The sequence below is a fragment of the Nestor notabilis genome, unplaced genomic scaffold (assembly GCF_000696875.1).
Source record: "Nestor notabilis isolate BGI_N333 unplaced genomic scaffold, ASM69687v1 scaffold16708, whole genome shotgun sequence".
Lineage (NCBI taxonomy): Eukaryota > Metazoa > Chordata > Aves > Psittaciformes > Psittacidae > Nestor > Nestor notabilis.
This window is the reverse complement of record NW_009941640.1, coordinates 19,301-38,063: the sequence shown is the minus strand read 5'-3', so window position 1 is coordinate 38,063 and position 18,763 is coordinate 19,301. Positions and strand designations below refer to the sequence as shown.

General features: G+C 49.3%; 1 protein-coding gene across 1 annotated transcript in view; it reads right to left on the bottom strand.

The window, feature by feature from the left end:
• Positions 1-2: 2 nt before the first annotated feature.
• Positions 3-18,763, bottom strand: part of SRRM4 (serine/arginine repetitive matrix 4) — a gene marked incomplete at both ends in the record, with an annotated part of 21,765 nt that continues 3,004 nt past the window's right edge. Inside the window, 8 exons of the mRNA XM_010020995.1 lie at positions 3-258; positions 837-977; positions 2,485-2,595; positions 2,869-3,081; positions 4,640-4,977; positions 13,013-13,175; positions 14,155-14,247; positions 17,297-17,323. Of these exons, the coding sequence (XP_010019297.1) occupies positions 3-258; positions 837-977; positions 2,485-2,595; positions 2,869-3,081; positions 4,640-4,977; positions 13,013-13,175; positions 14,155-14,247; positions 17,297-17,323 (1,342 nt within the window). The remainder of the gene's footprint in view (positions 259-836; positions 978-2,484; positions 2,596-2,868; positions 3,082-4,639; positions 4,978-13,012; positions 13,176-14,154; positions 14,248-17,296; positions 17,324-18,763) is intronic.

Below are 18,763 nucleotides of genomic sequence, written 5' to 3'. Positions count from 1 at the left end.
GTGTCGGAGCTGCCTCCTGAGTCATAGCTCCTGCTCCTGCTGCGGCTGCTCCTGGGGCCCGAGCTCCGGCTGCGGCTCCTGCCCTCGGTGCTGCTGCTGCTCCTGCTCCAGCTTCGGCTCCGGCTTGTCCGATAGCTGGAGTAGCTCCGGCTCTGGCTCGGGGAGCGGCTAAAGCTGCTGTAGGAGGAGGAGTAGCTGCTGGCGCTGCTGGAGGAGGAGGGGCTGGGGCGGTAGTAGGGGATGGGGCGTTTGCGGGCGCTGTGGGGACAGAGACGCGCGTTACCAGCAGCACAAGGATGGATTTACTGCTGAAGTCTCCAAAAAGCACTGTTTATTCTGCAAAACACTCCCCCAGAATGTGATTGAGTGTTTGAAAGAAAAAAAGGAGATCAGACAGCTGTCAGGCCTTGGGATTCAAACCACCCACCCCCATGGCCCTTAGGAATGTCCCAAGTGCTAAGTCTGAGGCTGGACTCTGCTTGATGTTGTCCCAAAGACCCCTCAGTGTGAAGGTTGGAGTCTGTATTTGACACTGTATAGTGTGGAACATCTACTACAGGAGAGGGTGAAATGAAAAGCTTTGGAGGGAGATGCTCATGGCACCTGACGCAGGAGCCCCTGCTCTGCCTTCAGCTGTTATAGATACCCTCCATCCTCCCTCTGCCTCTATCTGGAAATCCCCAAGCTCTAGGAGGGGCAGAAGGACCCGCTGATCAGGCTAAAAGAAACCAGCCTCCTCCTGGAGAAACCAAGGGCTGGGACCCAAAGAGAGCAGGCGTGTCACTGGGGAGTGCTAGCTGAGCTTGCCTCCAAGTGATGGGGCCACATCCCCTTACCTTGTGATGCGCCGAGCTTCGAGGTGGCTGGGAGAGTCTCTCCTCCGCTTCCTCAGGGGTGAATAGGAGCGTCGCTGCCGGTCCCGCTCCCGCTGCGATTCCTTGTCACTGGAGCTGTACTTGTGCTCGCGCTCACGGTCTCTGCGGAAGGCACACATTGAAACCGTCACTGCTGGGGCTTTGGGAGTGGGGGCAGCGACCCATGAAGGCACAGATGAGCAGAGGACACTCAGCGCCAAAGGGACCACTCTACGCAAAGTGCTCTGGTAGAATCATCCCAGTGCTCAATCATTTAGCTGGACAAAGAGACACTCTGAGCACATGGACACCCACTAATCATACCTGGGGGTTTGCACTGCCAAGCTGGGACGGCTTCCACATACCTGTGTCTGTGGATGCACTCTGTATTTAGCTCTACTAAACCAGCTCTTGCTGGCTATGCTGCAGAAGCAGGCCAGAACAACCCTGGCAGCAGGTCCCACGTGAGCAGAGGGCCCCAGTATCCCTGCAGGGCTGCGCAGCTCTGCCCTGCTCTCCAGGACAAGTGCCAGTGTTGCTATGGTTTTCCTTTCTGTTAAATTCCCCACACACGTCAGCACAGGCCCTTCTGTGGAGTGATAGCTGGCGATCCCAGCATGCAGGACATGTTGTGTGACACCAGTGCAGGGATTGTCACAGCCTGAAACAACCAGTCCCTGGTAACATAACATTTAAGGCTGCAAAATGTACACAGCAGCAGAGATGTTACCAGAAACATGCCCAAAGGCATCTCCAGGGCTGAGCTTGTGAGGTGTGTGTTTTCCATGGGGTGTGGAGGGCATAGAGTTGCCTGGACTGGGTTTTCCTCCGCAAGGCTGTGTGAGTGCCAGCACGAGGGTACCTGACATCTCCCCACAGGGCAGGGGCACTGACAACTCTTTGCCAGAGCTGTGACTCTGCAAAGCAAAGTGTCCTTCCCTTCTGCATGAAGATCCCTCTCTGACAAGGGCTGCAGCTCTGCTGGCCAGCATGAGCTCCTCAGGTGGTGAAAGATGTGGGTAGACCCAACTGGAGCCTAACCCTCTGCCCACCATTTACACCAGCATGATAGAGAGGGGCAGCCCCCAGGTTCTCCTGTGAGGCATCTCCCACTTTGATGAGGCTCTGGCAAACACCAGCAAGCAGCCGTCTGTGCACTCTTGGCTGCGAATGCTCAAAGCAGAACAGCCACTTCACCTGCCACATGCTCTGAGCGTGAGAAACCATGGGATAAACCAGGTCTCTTCCCCAGCAACCTGCCTAGCTCCAGAAGTGCTTTGTGTGAGGTTCCCCTGAACCAGCACAGGGCTGTAGGAAACCCGCTTTTCCCATAGGAAGTGAAAGGCTCATCTCTGGGCTCTTCCCTCTGCAACCAGCACCAGCTCTGAGGCAATAAATGGTGAGAAATTCCCACTGGACTGAGGGTCAACGTAACATACAGCCATAATCCTTGCTGCGCGTCCCCCTGCTCCCTCTCACCCCAAGTGCCGAGGACTAAAGCACCCAGTGAGGAAGCTGACGGAGCAGTTTGGGGCTGGCAGGAGCCAGCAAATGTGCTGGAGTCCCCACAAGGGAAGGAGGCAGTGGGAAAGGGTGAGGCAGCAGGTACCACATGAGGAGATAGCTGTACCTGCTACGGCTGTAGCGGGAGTAACTGGGGCTCCGACGAGGCCTTGAATTCCTGCTCCCGGGACTTTTTTTGCAGGATTTGGAGGAATAGCTGCGGGAACGTGAAGAAGACCTGGGGATAGGCAAGAACCATTCAAGAGTTAAAGATGCTGGAGGGTGAGGTGTGCAAGACTCCTCCAAATCCAGGGTTCATGGGGTTGGGGGAAGGAGATGCCCCATATTTCAGGGTCCCAGCTCAGCTCTGTGCGTCCAGTTCACCCCAAGCCATGTGGGGTGAACTAGGTACCCCCCAAAACTCTTCCACCTCCCCTGCAGGGAGCCTGCCAGGCTGCAAGGGTTAGACATTGCCCGGGGTCACAGGGACAGGCGTTCCAGCTGGCCTTACCTCCTTCCTGAAGAACGGGACCTGCTTCGGGAGTACCTGGGAGAGACCTTGTGGTGCGAGGAGCGGGAGCGGCTGGAGCCAGGGGAAGACCTGCCCGTGCTGGTGGAGGACTCGCTGCGGGAGCACGGCCTCAGCGAGGAGCTGCGGCTGGGGCACGCCGGGGAATCCCGCTGCTTCTCCTCTGAGCAGCTGGGACATAAGGACAGGCACCCTCTGTGGACATATATTGGGCAGTTGTTGAAGCTGTGGCTGAACTGGGACTGGTCCCTGGCTGAGGGGAGCACCATGCTCCAGCCAACAATTACTCCCATCCTCCCTTTCCACAGCTGGGGATAAAAAGGACCTCTTGGCTCTCCAGGCTGCTGTTGCAGGAGACCCTGTGGGTCAGAGCTCAAGAGCTCACCCTCCAGGCTGTGCCAGGGAAGAGCTCCCAGGTGGTGTGAGGGGCAGCTCTGCTGTCCCATGCCCAACACACCAGAGGTGGCTGGTTGCCAGAGCCTGGGTCAGGCCAGCGAGTGGTGCAGGTCCTGAGAGGGAATGAGGTGAGAAGTGCTGGAGCAAGGGAAAGCTGGAGCATGGCAGGGCAAGGGCCTGTGCTCCAGCCTGGCTGTGGAGCAGCGTGAGCAGGGCTGTGTGAATTCCTCTGCTTCCAGAAGTGCCCTGGGTCTGAACTGGGGTTAGAGGCCAGCAGCGAGGCAGGTCAGCTCCGAGCAGCCAGGGCCAGCTGCAATCCCAGCTCCACCCATGTGAAGGCAGAGTTATCCCGTTGGAGTCACAATGGGAAACGTACATACAGCCCTAAACTTTTACCCTCTGACTGAAAACGGAGGGCTTGTTCTTCCTAACATCAATTCCCTGGCTCCCTCTCCTCTCATTCAGTGCTCCCACCCTCAGACCACATCCTGGCCCTACCTTTCAGCTTTAAAGAGCAGAGAGCTTGAGCTGGAAGAGCTCTCTAACACCACTGTCTGAGCATAGCCGTGGGTACCAGCCACTGCACTTCAGTGCCTTCATCCCCTGCATCATTGGACAAGCTCCCAGGAACAGGAGCTAGTGATGGAGGCTGCATCCATTCCCCTCTCCTGATGATCCTGTGGCACTGGGTGATGGTTTGACTGCTGTGCCCAGCCTTGATGCCCCTTGGCCCCAGCACACAGAGCTGCTGCTGTGTTGTCCTGCAGTCAGCCAGGCACTTGCTCTTCCCTGTGCTCCCCATCTGCAGGAGATGCTGCCTTGTCACCCAGGAATGAATTGGGAAGGGGCAGGCTGGATTTGGCTCATTGGATAGGTGAAAGAACAGCCCATAATGGTTTTAGTGAAAATGAGTTCCACTTGCTTTCCCCACAGTAAGCAGAGGAGGAAAGTTAGCACAGCAAACCCCTGATGCACCTCTCGGATTTTGCCCAGAAGGGCCAGTGACTCTCTTCTTTGACATGGTCATGCCCAGTTGAGCAGGGACGTGCTCAGGACACAGCTCTACCCAGGGCCAAACCCTGCATTAACCACATTAACACCAGCAGAGCTGGCACAAGCAATGCCCAGGGCTGTGATGGCTGCGTTTTCACCTTCCTCCTCAGGCTACAGCACTGGTCATTGCTGGGTTCTTGACTCCAGACTGGCAAGACCGTGGGTCTCATCTACATCTAACTGCCTCCAGACCACAAACCCCTCCCTGCCAGCTCACCACTGCAGCTGGCGAGCGGGCAGGAGATAGAGAGCAACAACGTACCAGGTATGTGGCTGCCAGCAGCAGCTACTGGTAATCACTGACCTTCGGTCTTGTCCCTGGGCATCTGGAGACAGATTTTCCAAAGCTGTTCCCTTGGTCTGGGAAAAGCAACTGGTGAAGGAATTTCCTGAATCAGAGCTGTTATCGCTGTTGGCCAGTTTGGGCTTCCCGGACGAGAAGGCATGGCCAAAGCCATCATGGACTAGACTTCTTTTCTCCTGGCTTTCCTTTGACCTGGATGAGCTCGTTTGAGTGGAGGGAGGGGAGGAAGTATCGTTTCCTGAGTCATATTCATGATACTCTCCATTGTGGCTGGCTAGGTTGCCAGGCGGGCTGTCTGTTTTGGTAAAGAGGTCAGCAGAAGACCCTGACTGAGAGATCTGAAAGCAAAAAAGCCATTTGGCATTGTTTGAACGGGTTTGGGGGGTGTGTTTCTGGTTTTATTTTGCCTTTTTTTTTTTTTAATAAACCCAGAAATTTTACCACCATGATGCACTGAAACAAAAGGAAAGGAAAGAAACAAAGTAAGAAAGAAAGAAAAAGAAGAAAGAGGAGAAGAAAACAAAAGCACATATCCCTGAAAGAAAACCACAGTAAGAAGAAACTTCTTTTCCCCCTGCTATGATAATGGGAAGATTTAGAGATCATGCAAAGAGCATCAGCATGCGATTCATGTTAAACAAAAAGAGTTCAGCAAAGTAAACGGGCAACCAAAGAACCAAAATAACTGAATCAAAAAGAGGACAAAGCCCTTATTTAACCTTAAAGAGGGGAGGGGGGAAGAAAAAAAAAGAAAAGAATAAATGTGTATATACATATAAAAAACCCTGCATAATCATTGGGAAGAAAACAAAAATGAAACAAAATCTTAAAGGAGTGAATTTTTTACGCTTCCTTAATAAAGAGGCTGAATGAATGTCACTAAAATAAGCAAATAAAAATCAAATCAAATCAAGGGCTTCTGTACAAAGGAAAAACTTGCAAATAAATAAGTTATCACTTTGAAATAAAAGCTAAAATAACAAAAAGAAAAAGGAAAAAGGAAAAAGAAAAAAAAGGGGAGGGAAAAAGAAAAATCCCTCTGGAAATAAAAGGTATACAGATACTTCTTTGTGTGCTTTTTTACCCCCTGAAGAAGATACAGCTAATGCGCTCAAGTGACCTCTCATACATTCCCTGGTGTCTTGCGGATAGCATCCACTTACCCATCAAGAACTCCTCCTTTAGTAGGTAAGGTGTAGAGCGGGCAACATAAGTCCATCATTAGAGTCTCAAATGACATGAAAAAAACATAACCCCTCTCTTCAATCCACACTGCCAACTGTTTGCTCGCCTCCTCTATACCAATGGCACGACTGCTTTTGGTCTGCTTGCTTCTCTCCCTTATTATTCAGTTTTGTTTCCTTCTGCTTTAAATTAAGCAGTTCAGCCCATTCCTGGAGGCTGAGTGCTTGTGGTCGCAGCTTGCACTAAATCCCCCTGGGTTTCATGAAGTGACAAAGGGAACTCAAGTGAGGGAAGAAGTAAAGAAATTGAGAAGGAAATATATTCCCCCCTGTGCTGCATTGGAGCTCTATGGGGCAGGGGACACAGCCCTGCTCCAGCCAGCCTCTGTGTGGGGTTCAGCCAAACCCTTAACTGGGTTTCAGTGGTTGCTGAACCCAGTGGGGTCAGCAAGGACCCCAAACCCACATAGGCTGCCCTGGGCAGGGCTGTTGTCTGGGACCCTGAGTGCCACCAAAGGGATTTACATCATTTGAGTATTTTACAGGTCAGTTTTAACTCCACTGGCATTTACCTGAGCTGGTCCAGGAATGTACCAGCACTGGGAGGGAGGCTGTGTTAGTGCTAACATCCTGCCCTTGCAGTGGGGTGAGATTTAGGGCCAAATGCAGACCCAGCACATCCGCACTTTCATGTGGCCTCCTCCTCTTTCACTCAGATGCTCTCCTCATTCCAGTCCATAAGGTTTGGTCAGGGTCCTTGGACACATAGGTTTGGTCCTCCTAGCTCGGGATAGTTCTCGGACACGTTCCCAACAAGCCATACTCCCTCAAACACGTGCACATGTCCTCACACCGTGCTCTGGGGCACACAATGCCCTCCCTCTATGCCATGCTCTCCACACTGGTGGGCAATGCTTTGCCTTCACAAACCTGGGGTACTCTGAGGTGAGAAAACAACACTGCAATGTTGTGCAAGGACAGGGCTCTTATCCACAGAGGGACGAGATGCCCTTTACAGTCACCTTTTACATGGAGCTCCTTCATCCCATCAGATGGTGCCTTCACATCCTGCCTGTGGCATCTGATCTGTGGCCTCAGGGGAAGGTTGCTCTCGACCTAGTTCAAGAGGTGCTAACTGGGACAGCTGACTTGGACACAAGTGCTGAACCAGCAGTGACTGAAACCAGAGCAAAGCTACCAACACACACAGCAGCTTCCAGCACACAGCCTGTGGTACAACAACTGCCTACAACATCCTCACACTCTGAAAATGCCTGGAGCTGGAGGATCTCCAAATACTTCCTATATTGCCAGGGAGAGAAGCATTATTGCTTCTGGGATAAGAGAATAGGAATTGGTTCATCCTGGCAAATCCATACTGGAGCTGGGGACTCTCCCAGCCCACTCCATACTACCTTCTAAGTGACGCTTAGTGCTAACTTGGAGACATCAGGAGCCCCGGCAGCAGACAAGGGAACTGAAGTGATCCTTCTTCACTAGCCAACTTGCACCTTCAATGCAGAAACCCTTAACAGAGCAGAAACATCTTCCAAGTGTTCTCAACTAGGAATGAATGGAGACACACATTGCAAGTCCTCATCTGGTACTGCTCCTTACTACTTCTCAGCTCTAGCACTTCTCTACCAGTCCTTGTTGACAGTGTCAAGGGAGCATAAGAGAGGTATTTGGTTCTGGTTTTCACCAATTCTTTCTGAAACCCTGATGCCACATCCAGAGCCCTGAGAGAACCGGCCTCTTTGCTTTGTACCACTGCACTCTCCCCAGCCACATCCCAGAAGATACAGGATTAAAATATGCCAGATATTTTTGTAATAGATGGGTTATGGTTTGCATTAGATCTGCACCCTATCCAAGAGACAGACAGCTTTTGATCACCTTCCATTTACAGGCATAAAACCACCATGTGAGGTACTCGCTGGCTGGAGAGGTAGGAAAGGACTGGAGTGGGATGAGGCTGCTCTGATGGACACTGACCCCAGCACCACAAACACTTGTTTCTGCTTCCTCCCAGTCTAAACCAAAAGGTCTTTATTTCTGCCCCAAAACACAGCATTTCTAAACCAGCTTTTAAGGCTGCTGCCTATCTTCACTGAAGTCTACCTTCAAAGTAGCAACTGTCGTCAGCACATCACAAAATCTGTCAAGTGACCAGGGGATCAACAAGATTCTCTGTGGCTCAGCATCAGTGGTAGCAGCACTCTGGGAAAAGGCAACATGTGGGTATCAGTGAAATAGGGAGCCCAAAGTCCTCGTGAGGCCTGAGGAGGTGGTTGGGGCAAGGCAGGTGCTGGGGGGACACAGCAACTTCCAGCCTCACCAGCCGTGGCACAAGGCTGGAGCCAGTAACTTCCTGCAGGCTCTGGGGCAGATTTGTGACCTGTGGCAAGAGCCAGGACAAGCCTCGAGGTGCTCAACTTGCCTCTCTGCTTGGATGAATTCCCCACCTGATGACCTTGGCTTTGCTTCTGGTCCCATTTTACTGCCAGCCACACAAGATGAAAACAGCCCCACATCTGAAAACACCATGCAAACAGTGAAAATGCTGCAGAGCTCAGCTGAATTCTAATGGCTTTTTGTTTTTCTAGAGTGCCTTAAAACACTGCTCTTTCATGAGCTCATTTTCGCTATGTGAACATGTTAATTTTTCCCCCTCTCTAATAAGTAATTAAATAATCCCAGCGAACTTTGCCTCCTCCAGCTTTCAGCAGGGGAGCTACTGCTGCCCTCAAGGGAACCCAAGATATATTTATTGGATTTTTTTTGGTTTCAAATCGTTACTCTATCAAGATGAAGGGGGAGTAGAAATAAGGCCCTCACTCATACACCAGACTGTAATTGTGAGTGTGATCCTAGACCAAGAGGCAGTGCAGTCTAATAGGTTACAAAAACACAATCACTACTCATCTTCCAATTAAACTGAACAACTCCATTTACTGTGCTGCAAACAGCCCTGGGGTGAGAGATGACTCTACATCTTCTCAGCCATAAGGGGCCCGAGACCCATCAATGAGCTGCGTGGCACGGCCTCACTTCTGCTTGGAGGATTTCTTTCTTGGGTCTTTTTATTCTTGTTTTGCAACTCACTTCAAAGTGGAGTTAATTTCCTTTTCAGAGGTGCATAATGTCTCCCTTTCTCTCTTTTCTCTGGGCACTGGAATAATGAAAGGAATAAAACACTTGTGTCAATGACCCTGGTGAGCCTTGTTCTCAGCAAGGGCCCAGCAGACATCTGCTGAGTTGCTACTGGTGCAGGCAGCAGCACCTGCTGAGAAGGGCTGCACAACTACGAGTCCCACTGTATTGAGGAATACCGAGTGGAAAATACCCTTCTTTTTGGCTAGGTGGAGAGCTCAGGGCGAGTCTTTTTGTACCACAAGGGCTAAGTTAAGTCCAGGAGCATGAAGGCAATGACAGACTGTCCCTGCAAGGTCAGAGCTTGGGTTGTTTGGGGCTGGGTGGTAGCACTGCTGAGCAGCCTGGCTCCCTGATCCATTGCTGGGGATGAATCCCCAAGAATGCCAGGCAAAGGTTTGTTCCTTTGCGAAGATCTTTCCAGCATGCTGGGGTGCAGCCAGCCCCATGTGACACAGGCCACGGTGTCCCCACCTCGGCTTGAGCTAGGCTGGCACTACTTTGGAGCAAGGGTTTGCCTTCACCACCTCCTTTGGTACCCGGTGTACAACACAGCCCACCAGTGGCTGCAGGCATCCTTCCTCCACCCCAGGCTGCTGGCCTCCCTGCGTCCCAGTGCTGAGCTGCAAACTTACCCAACCAGGGGTAACCTCAGTCCCCTGGCTGGGAGGGAATTAAGAAAAAGAGAGAACAACTTCCATTTTCATGAAGGCTTTTGCCTTTCTGCTCTTCAAGGGTCCTCTTTGTCAACAGAAACATGCTGCCAAACAGTTAAAAGAGTAGCTTTTCCTATGTAAACCGTAGGAAAAAGAAACCATCTAGCCTTCTGAACAGGCTAGAGCAACAGCAAGCCAATATGCAGGTCTGCTAGACCGTTTCCTCAGCCCTCCTACACCTGCTATCCCAATATTTTCTCACTCCTACCTTTTCTGCAGACACGAGCATCATTGGGAACAGCTGTGCCCCACTGAAAATCTGGCTCAAGCCTGTGTTAATTTGTGACATTGTAAATGAGTCTTGGTGGAAGTAAAGGAGCTGGCAAGGAAAGTGTCTGCAGCGTGCAGTTATCTTCATCAGGTACAACAAAGGCAATTAGATTCATGCCCTGCAGGTATTTCTATTGCACTGCTCAACTGGAAGCACACTGGCATGTGGTACATGTGTGTCAGTGTAGAATAAAGCATCTGCAGCAGGTTAAGGGGACTCTATTCAAAATTGGATGCTGTATATTACCCACAGTTTCTCTGCATGCTGAGGCACAGACCCTCATGCAATCCTGCTCTCAATAGGTGGCTATTGTGGCTGCATGGGATTAAAGGGAGAATGAGCAGGAGAAGCTTGGGAATTCACTGCCAAAAAGCAAAGCAGCAGGGAACTTTGGGGTGTTTCTGCATGTGTGTATGTGCATGCACCAACTTATGCATAAAGGCAAGAAAGAAAGCAGCAGCAAGGTAGATGCATGGACAGGGCATTAGGGCATTATTTCATATGCTTTGTCCCTCATAAATTACAGGTAGACCTAGTTAGAAACTGTGGCTGTTCCAGCAGAAAGGAAGGAAAACAAACTGGGGGAGGAATGACAGAATTTACTACAAAATGTGTCAAGTTTTCAGAAGACAAATAATGTGGAATTAAAAAATAGCTTAAAAAGCACAATCTTTGATTTGGAAGTGCCATAACATTACCTCATGGGAGTTTGTGTATTGTCTGAGTCTCTTCATTGGGATCCTTCCTGTGCAATCCCCTTTCCTTTGGATACATGACAATGCATCTCCCCAGGTAAGGATGTTTTGGCTGGGAAGCTCTAGCCAGAGGCAAGGGTAGGGGAGAGGAACACCCCAACCCCCAGAGGACTGAAACACGGCATTTTTGACTCCCAGTTCTGGAATTTTTTGCACAACATTTTCTTTCCCAGTAATTTATTTTTATGTGATCACCATTTTCTGGAAGAGCACATTCTCATTTCTAACACATCCAGGCTGCTCTCAAAGTCGAGGCTGACAGGACTAAGCTTATTTATAGAGCAACCACTTAACTCACAAAAAGGCGAGGCATCACAGAGTTGTGTATAGTCATTAATAAATGAGACTACAAGTTCCCATTCCATTTTTCCCTGCCAGTTTTGAGTATATGATATTTAATGACCTTATACAGAAAAAATTCAGGGGCAGCACTTAACCAGGGACTTCTATTTAAACAAGCTTAAATGTGGGCTTGGTCCCAAGAAGCTCGACTTTTTTTGGGAACAAAAGGACACTAATGGGTTGCATATTAAAGGTACTTATGCCTTTTAGTCATTTAAATATTTGCCTGTGTTATTAACCCTTACTAGAAAGAAAGCAGCAGAGGCCTGATAACATTTATTTTCTAGCCATCCCCTGCAATTCCAACCATAAAGCTCCGATTTTCCCTGCCCTGCAGCTTGTGTGCTCATTTACCCCAGTGAGGCAAGTGGAAAGGGGGATGCAGCATGCCTGAGTTTAGCTCATTTTAAAGCTTTTACAGTTTTAAATTAGAGTTTATTCTTGCTCAGGGAACAGAGCAGCTGGTAGTCAGCCTCACAGGACTCAGGGAGCCTGCCTTCAGAGAGAGAAAACCTACTACTCATTAAAAACCAGGCTTAGACTTGAAAACAGTTACATAAAATATGCCTCTTGAACAAAAAAAAAAAAACCCTGGTGACATGATGCAGTCTTTGGTTGGCTGTTTTTTGGGAGGAGCTCTTAAATCATTCCTACCTTCCCAAGTTGGCAGAGGGCAACACCCCAGGCTCATGGCAATTAGAGCTTCATACCTGGTTACTCTTTCTTCATGTGCACGTGTTGATGTGTGGCGTGCAGGTTCTGCTACTCGCTCTGCCTTGTATGGCATTATAAGCAATGACTCACATGTGCACTGCACAAGAGAGGTCTATAATGAGAGCAAATACGCATATCTATAATGTTGAGAGACAGCTTGCGCCTGTCTGTACCCACGTATAATCTCTGTGTATTTTGATCAGAACACTGTCTGTGTGGGAGAGCAGATAAAGTCTCTCCTCTTGCTGGCACCATCTCATATCTGATGTAGCTACTGCCTATGGCTGAGCTATTTCAAGTTGATGACTGGGCCTAAAGGTGAAAATCAGTTCCCTTTTATATACCACTCTGGGGATTGGAGGACTCTGTACTGAAGACACCTCTAACGTTACACATCCACACAAGCACCAGATTCTGCTCTACCTTGAGTCCTGTGTAGCAATTTATGTCTCCAGAATGCCTGTCAGATACTAACACCACAATCAAGGAGCATCACACCTCTGCTTTGCAGCTAACTGGGAACAAAGGGGAAATATGCCATGGAAAAGGAAGACTGCATATCAATCCGTATCTAATACCTCTTTTAATCTCTTGCTCCCTCAAATCTTTCCATGTATATGGAAAAACATCCCAAGGCACTGAGCCTGATTTTACCCTCAGCTGCACGTGCAGTTCCCATTAGCATCAATGAGAGCTGCTCATAAGTTCCGAATTCAGCCCCTGGGCTTGTCAGTCCAGAGCAACAGTGATCCTAGAAGGATCCTGATAGTCAGAAAATATCCCCTGCCAATAATCACCAGCTCATTAAATGTAGATATTTCTTTTATGTATATGTTTGGTTCCCTTTCTTCCCCCAAAGGACTAAACTTTTGGACATGAAGACCAGTGAATTAAGTTCACATCCAGCTGAGCAAAGACTGCGTAACAAACACTTCCCTGTAAAATATCATTGCTGGAGGCCACTCTTTTGTTTCTTTTTCGTTAAATGTCCTCAATTCATTATTCATAGGCTAGAGCCTTTGCAAATTTTTCCCCTCTCCAGCTCCACCCTTGGTGGGAAAGCGCTGAAGGAAGGAATGACTTGAAATACATTGAAGAACAGCACCATTAATAAATAATAGTTTTAAACCACCTTTGTCTAACATCACTATAATTGAGTTATAAAAATTTCATATCACATTCCTTGCCCAGATTCCTGTGGCTAGTTCAGGCAGAGGAGCACAGTGTGTAATACTTACTACTTCCTTAGGAGACAGGAAGCTGTAGAGCTGGAGGGTCTGGCTGGCTTTTTGGCTGGCCTGAACCTCTGCGGAGGAGCTTCGCTTTGCCGTGATCTTTGAATGGTGCCGGGAGTGTCTGCGCCGTGTTTTACGCCTTTCCTCCCGAGACCTGGCTCTGTGCCTCCAGGAGACATGAACAGCCAAACTGTTACTCCTTGGTATTGCAGTATTGCCCATCACCAGCTCCATACAGACCCTTGGCAGCTCTGTGCTAGGCCGTTGTGTGTGGGGAAGGTTTTCCACATGACTGCTCTGCGGAGTCATGATGGAGAGAAAAAGAATGTTTTGCTGTTCTACTTTTTTTTTTAACAGAGAATATTTTGCATCCAGGCTTTGGAGCTCAACCTCATGTTTCAGCTCCAGCTCATGATTTTGTGATGGCTCAAGGCAAACTATACTTCCATACAGCCTTGAATGTCCCTATGGTAATACACCTCCAAGAGAAGGCACATTCTGTCTGCTCTTGCATGAATGCTCCTCTGATTACTGATTGCTTTCTTCCCCGCACACAACGTCAGCTCTTCAGAAGAAAATTCCCAGCAGTTAGGAGGGAAGTGGAAGGGGGGGGTGGTTTGTTCAAGTGCTTTCAGAAAACATGAAACATGATGTGTATAAACTGTGCAACTTGCTATTGCAGTGATTCTGGGTCTAACACCAGCATCCACTTAGCTGGCCCCAGGATGCATCTGTCATCCACAGGACAGAGATTTTAATCAGGTCAAAGATGGTGGCTATGCCCATGGGCAAATATATTTCCATTACTAAGACCATGTTTAAGGATCTCTTGGGACATAGCAGTACACAGCCCTTGGGCTGGGGAAGGAAGACTAGGCTGGAATCAGCTGTCATGAGCTGATCATCAGCCATGAGGATTAGAAGTGACTGCCAAACCAAAAAGCAGCAGCCACTGCTCCTCGAGGCAAAACCCTTCTATAGCTGAGACCACAAGAAGCTCAGCCCTCAGTAATGTGACATAGCTGCTACCAGGGTGGGATGTGGCTCTGCACCCAGAGTTTGTGGGTCACAGAGGCTGTTGCAGTCATGTCCTTGAGCCCGTTGGGAAGCGTTACAGGACACAGGTCGGGGAATGGTGGCGTTACCTGCTTCGGCAGCTGGGGGAGTGGGAGTCGGAGCTCTCTGAGCGAGAGTGGCAGTGGCGGTGGCGATGGGATTTCCGGCTGCGCCCACGAGAGCTTGAAGAAGCAGAGAGGAAAACCACCGTTAGGCTGGCAGAGTTGGGGGTGCAAGATCCAGCAGCTGGAGGCTGAGGTCAACAACATTCCAATCAGAAAGGAGATCTGCATTTTAAGCCAAAGAGATTGTGCAGCAGGAGAAATTCTCCATGCCTTCAGAGCTACGCTGACATTAAGGCATGCCATCTTACAGAGATCTATGCAGCATTTTAGCTACCAGCTATTAGGTTAGTGCTGTAGCCTTCTGGGGGAAGATCTATGGAGTAGCAAGCAGGAGTGCAGCAGACAGCACCGATCTTTCTGTTCTCAAGACTTTCAAGAGCTATGTGCTTGCTCACTCATCTGCCTGCCTTTCATCCTGCAGCCTACCCCAGGACAGCCAGGAAACAGCCTGGGACCTTCCCATTGCTGACCCTTGGTGGGAGAACACCGTCCCTTTGGGCAACCCACCACAAAGCTCCAATCCTTGCATTTCTTGCTCCAAGCCTCTCTAGTGCAGGCTCCCTGTTAAAGAGCAGATGCAGAAGGACAGGCTTCCAATAACACAGAACGCTCAGTAACAGCCAGCCTTCCCCAGCCTCCCTGCGTGTCTCTGTCACCTTTTGTGCCCATTCCCTCTCACTGTTGCCCACCACAGCAGACACTTGACGTGGCAGTGTAACCATCTGCTCGGGCTGGCATTGTTGTGCCAGCAGGGAAAGCTAACAATGGGTAAGCCAGTGGGAACGCTCTGGTTTCATGGCCACACTATACCAGTCACTGACAGCAGTAATACAACCTGCTTGGACAGCATTTAGCCATTTGCTGCTATAAAACTCGGCAAATCAATTGCTTGAGAACAGCATTTCCTTTAAGGCAAGAGGGCAACCTCCAGGGCAATTGCTTGAACTCCACCTGGCTGCTTTCTCTGATGCTTTTCACACCCTATTATGATATTTAAAACTTCACATTTGGGGATCCCTCTTTCTAATTTCCATATGGCTGAAACCAGCAACACTGGACATCTCTCCCTTACATGGTGGATTTGTGTTAAAATCCCCATGTTTGCTCTTCACCCTCTGCATCAGTCCCTCCACTTTAAATGTTTTCCCTTTCTGTAGGAGAAAAAAACCTGGTCATGTGTAATTTAGATCAGCAGATACACACATAAGCCAAAGCAGCATGATTATACGAGAATCCTGACTCAAGATGGCTCGTGGGACCTATGTGATCCACATCAGGAGCAATAAGGAGGTTGGGAGAAACCAGGAGTCACTCAGCTCTCTTTGTGAGCTGAAAGATGAGGGCTAAACTGCCTTGGCTAGGTTATTGCCAAAGAGCCATTGTGGCTGTGCTATTGAACACACAGAAATCACAGAGGAAAAGAGATGGGCTCTCTGCATGCATTAGAGATGGCCTGTGCAGGCAGCACAACATGCTCTGCACCTCATGCACTCCCAGTCTCTTCAGTCCCAGTGTCTACTGGGGTCACACTGGCAGCATCAGGGGCTGTTAGTACCAAACCATCAGATTTCCATCTGCTAGCTCAGTTTCTGTCTCTTGTAGGGTATCCCAAGTCCCAGCAAAGCTAACCAGGGGCTTGATGCCCAGGGTTCAGCCCCAGAACTGTTTCTTTGCTCTGAAAGCAGGTGAGAAGCTGCAAGTTGGAATTCCCAGGAGAAGACAGAGGAGGAGGTGAAAAACAGAGAGAGCTTACAGGTCTTCCTTCCAGCCCTGGGGAACTGTATTTTACACCATACCTCTTGATTGACTGCCCCATAGCACAGGGACTCTGCTAACACTCTAGGGCAGATGGGATCCTCAAACCCAGGTTTTCACGACCTCTATCACCTCCAAACAATCCCTTCTTTTCCCTAGTCCCCATTGCCTCCTGCTCCCATTTGGAATATTTGGTTGTACTGTATATCATGAATAGCCCAAAACCTCCAAAAGCTGCCAATAGGGAGGAGCTTAGGCCCTTTTCAGCACCAGTGTGCAGCCTGCTCCTTGGGAGGCTGGGGGGCACTGTGCTCTGCAGAGCTGAGCTCATCCCTCATCAGAAAAGCTGGAGTCTCTGCTCAGGACTGGATGAACAAGACACTGCACATCCTTGTGAGATACAAAAAAAAGCACTGAAAGAGATGGCACAAAAGAGAGGGAAAGATCTCCAGCCTCTACAAACCTTTTCCATTCCAGCAAACCCAGAATTGCTGTGTTTAGCTGCAAAATAATCCTGAGAGGTACTTAGGGCTGTGCAGCTCCAGGGGACACACCACACCAAGCACTTCCTAGCGTCACAGCTCTGTGCAGGCAGGGTAAGGAACTCCATGAATCACTACTTACTGTTTTTTGTGTTTTCTTTCTTCCTTTCTCTTACTTTTGGGGCTTGAAGAACTAGATAAGAAATGGCTAATTAGTTCAGAGATTTCTGCTCTGATAAAAAGCTGCACAATCACATGTCAACGTTAGAGCTGCATTGCCCACGAGCATGCAAGAAAAAATGAAAGGGATTAATGATTCTGCCACAGCACAGGGGGTCTCTGAGTGCCTGCTGACAAATCTGCCTGTGGGCTTGGCCAAAAAGGATCTTCAAGGGATCAGCCACCTTGGTGACTTCTTGGTACTGTACACACATGTACTGGAATAAGAAGAGTTCTTCCAGTACACACCTGGAAAGCCACTGACTGAATGTTCCAAAGATGGGCACTGCTGGGGGATTCCATACTGTTTGCAGATGAAACCATAAGAGAAATGAAGACTCAAGGTGCAGAATGGATACAACATGGATGAGGTTGCCAGGGGTTGTTTATACCAAGAGGTTTTTTCCAGTTATGTGCTTGATTGCACAGGTTGGGCTGGAGACCTGGTTCCTATGGGGTCTAAGGAATACTGAATACAGAGAGGGTAGCTCTGGACCCACAGGGAGTTGGGGGAGCCAAAAGGATTCCACAGGAGTCACAGAAGAAAAGTGTCTTCTGCTCCCAACTAGCAACCATCAGCCTTGTGAGATCATGAGGAAACCATTAAATTCATATTTCTATGGGACCACCCACACTTGACCAACTCTTACCTGTGTCTTCTCTTCTTTGAGGACAACCTGCAAGACACAAACATGTACATTGAATACAGGGTCTCACAAAATTGGAAATTTGAATCAATGTGTTTAGGCCCAGTGTTAGACTGATCACTAGGGTGAGACCGCCTCATGGACCAGTTGGGCAGAATGGCCCTGGCTTTCCTTTATGCAGCGGGGTAGCTGAGAAATGCCGATGTGGTAGAAGCAACCAACACACTACAAATAACTGACAATATGACCCTCAGGATAACCAGTCTACAGAGACCAGATACAACCCCTGTCCCTGGTGGATCTCCTTCCTCTGCGACAGCTTCCAGTCTTGCACTGCACTTAGTCTGAAGGGGCAGAGGTGAATTCATTCCCTGCTTTTCTGTATGAAGGACCAAGCAGCAGTCAAAGGAAAAATCCTTTCTGTATAATTCCAGAGCATCCTCCCAGCCAAACCAGCATCATGCCTCCGCCTTGCCTCCCGGAGCATTCTGGGATGACACAGGAGCCACTGTGTCCTTGTAAAAATAACCCTGGGAGCATGGAAGACACTCTTCCTTGCAGTGGGGCCTGTCCTCAGTGCACTGCACAGCCTCAGCTTGGAGCACAGCACCCTGCATTAGACATGGCCTGAAGTCCTGCCTGGAGGGACCGCCAAGTTGCCTATAGCAAGGTCAGCTGGGGTCTGTAGCTGAAGTGCTACCAGGTGTCTGAAACAACCTCCATCACTCACTAATGGTTAGTGGTTTATTGTGCTACCTTTTGGGGTCAGCTAGCAGGATCCTTGGTTAGCAGGGACATACATTGGTACTAAAGGTTCAAAGACTTCCATTAAGAGATGGCATTCCCTAAATGAGCATAAGAATCCTCATTTGGGAAGGAATTATTTTAAAGGACTCTATATCCTCATCTCTCTTCCCTCCGTTTTCTTTTAAACTTTTTACCCTGTTACCCATTTTTGGTAGCTTCTGTCTTTCGTTCAATGTATTATAAATGCATGAACTTTCCAAGGGAGATGGCATCCACTATTCTCTTCAAATGTTGGTTTAACAGTTGACAGAAAACAGTGAAATATTTGCAATTTAATTGCGTTCTTTAAATTAAAAACAGCTTTCAGAAGGGGAAAATGGAGGAAGTGACCCAGGGCTGGGGGCGAACACTGGGATGTGGGTGCAGGGAGCTGGTCTGAGCCTTTTCCTGCTCCAAACGCTAACACTTCCTTCAGGCTGGGGGAGAAAGGAAAGGGACTGGTGCCAGCCCCCAGCGCTGATCCTGCTGGCATCCCAGAGGGTGGGAGCCATGTGAAGCAGGTCAGCAAGGACAGCAGGCAGAGGCTCTGCAAGCTTTGCACTGATTTGGCTCCCGTCTCTCTTCCCCTGCACCCCAACACCTCACGTTTATGTGTTGCGTTGCATGTGCATCCCGGTTTGTGCCCTCCCCTGCCGTGTCACCTCCCCTCTGGGCAGCCATTAC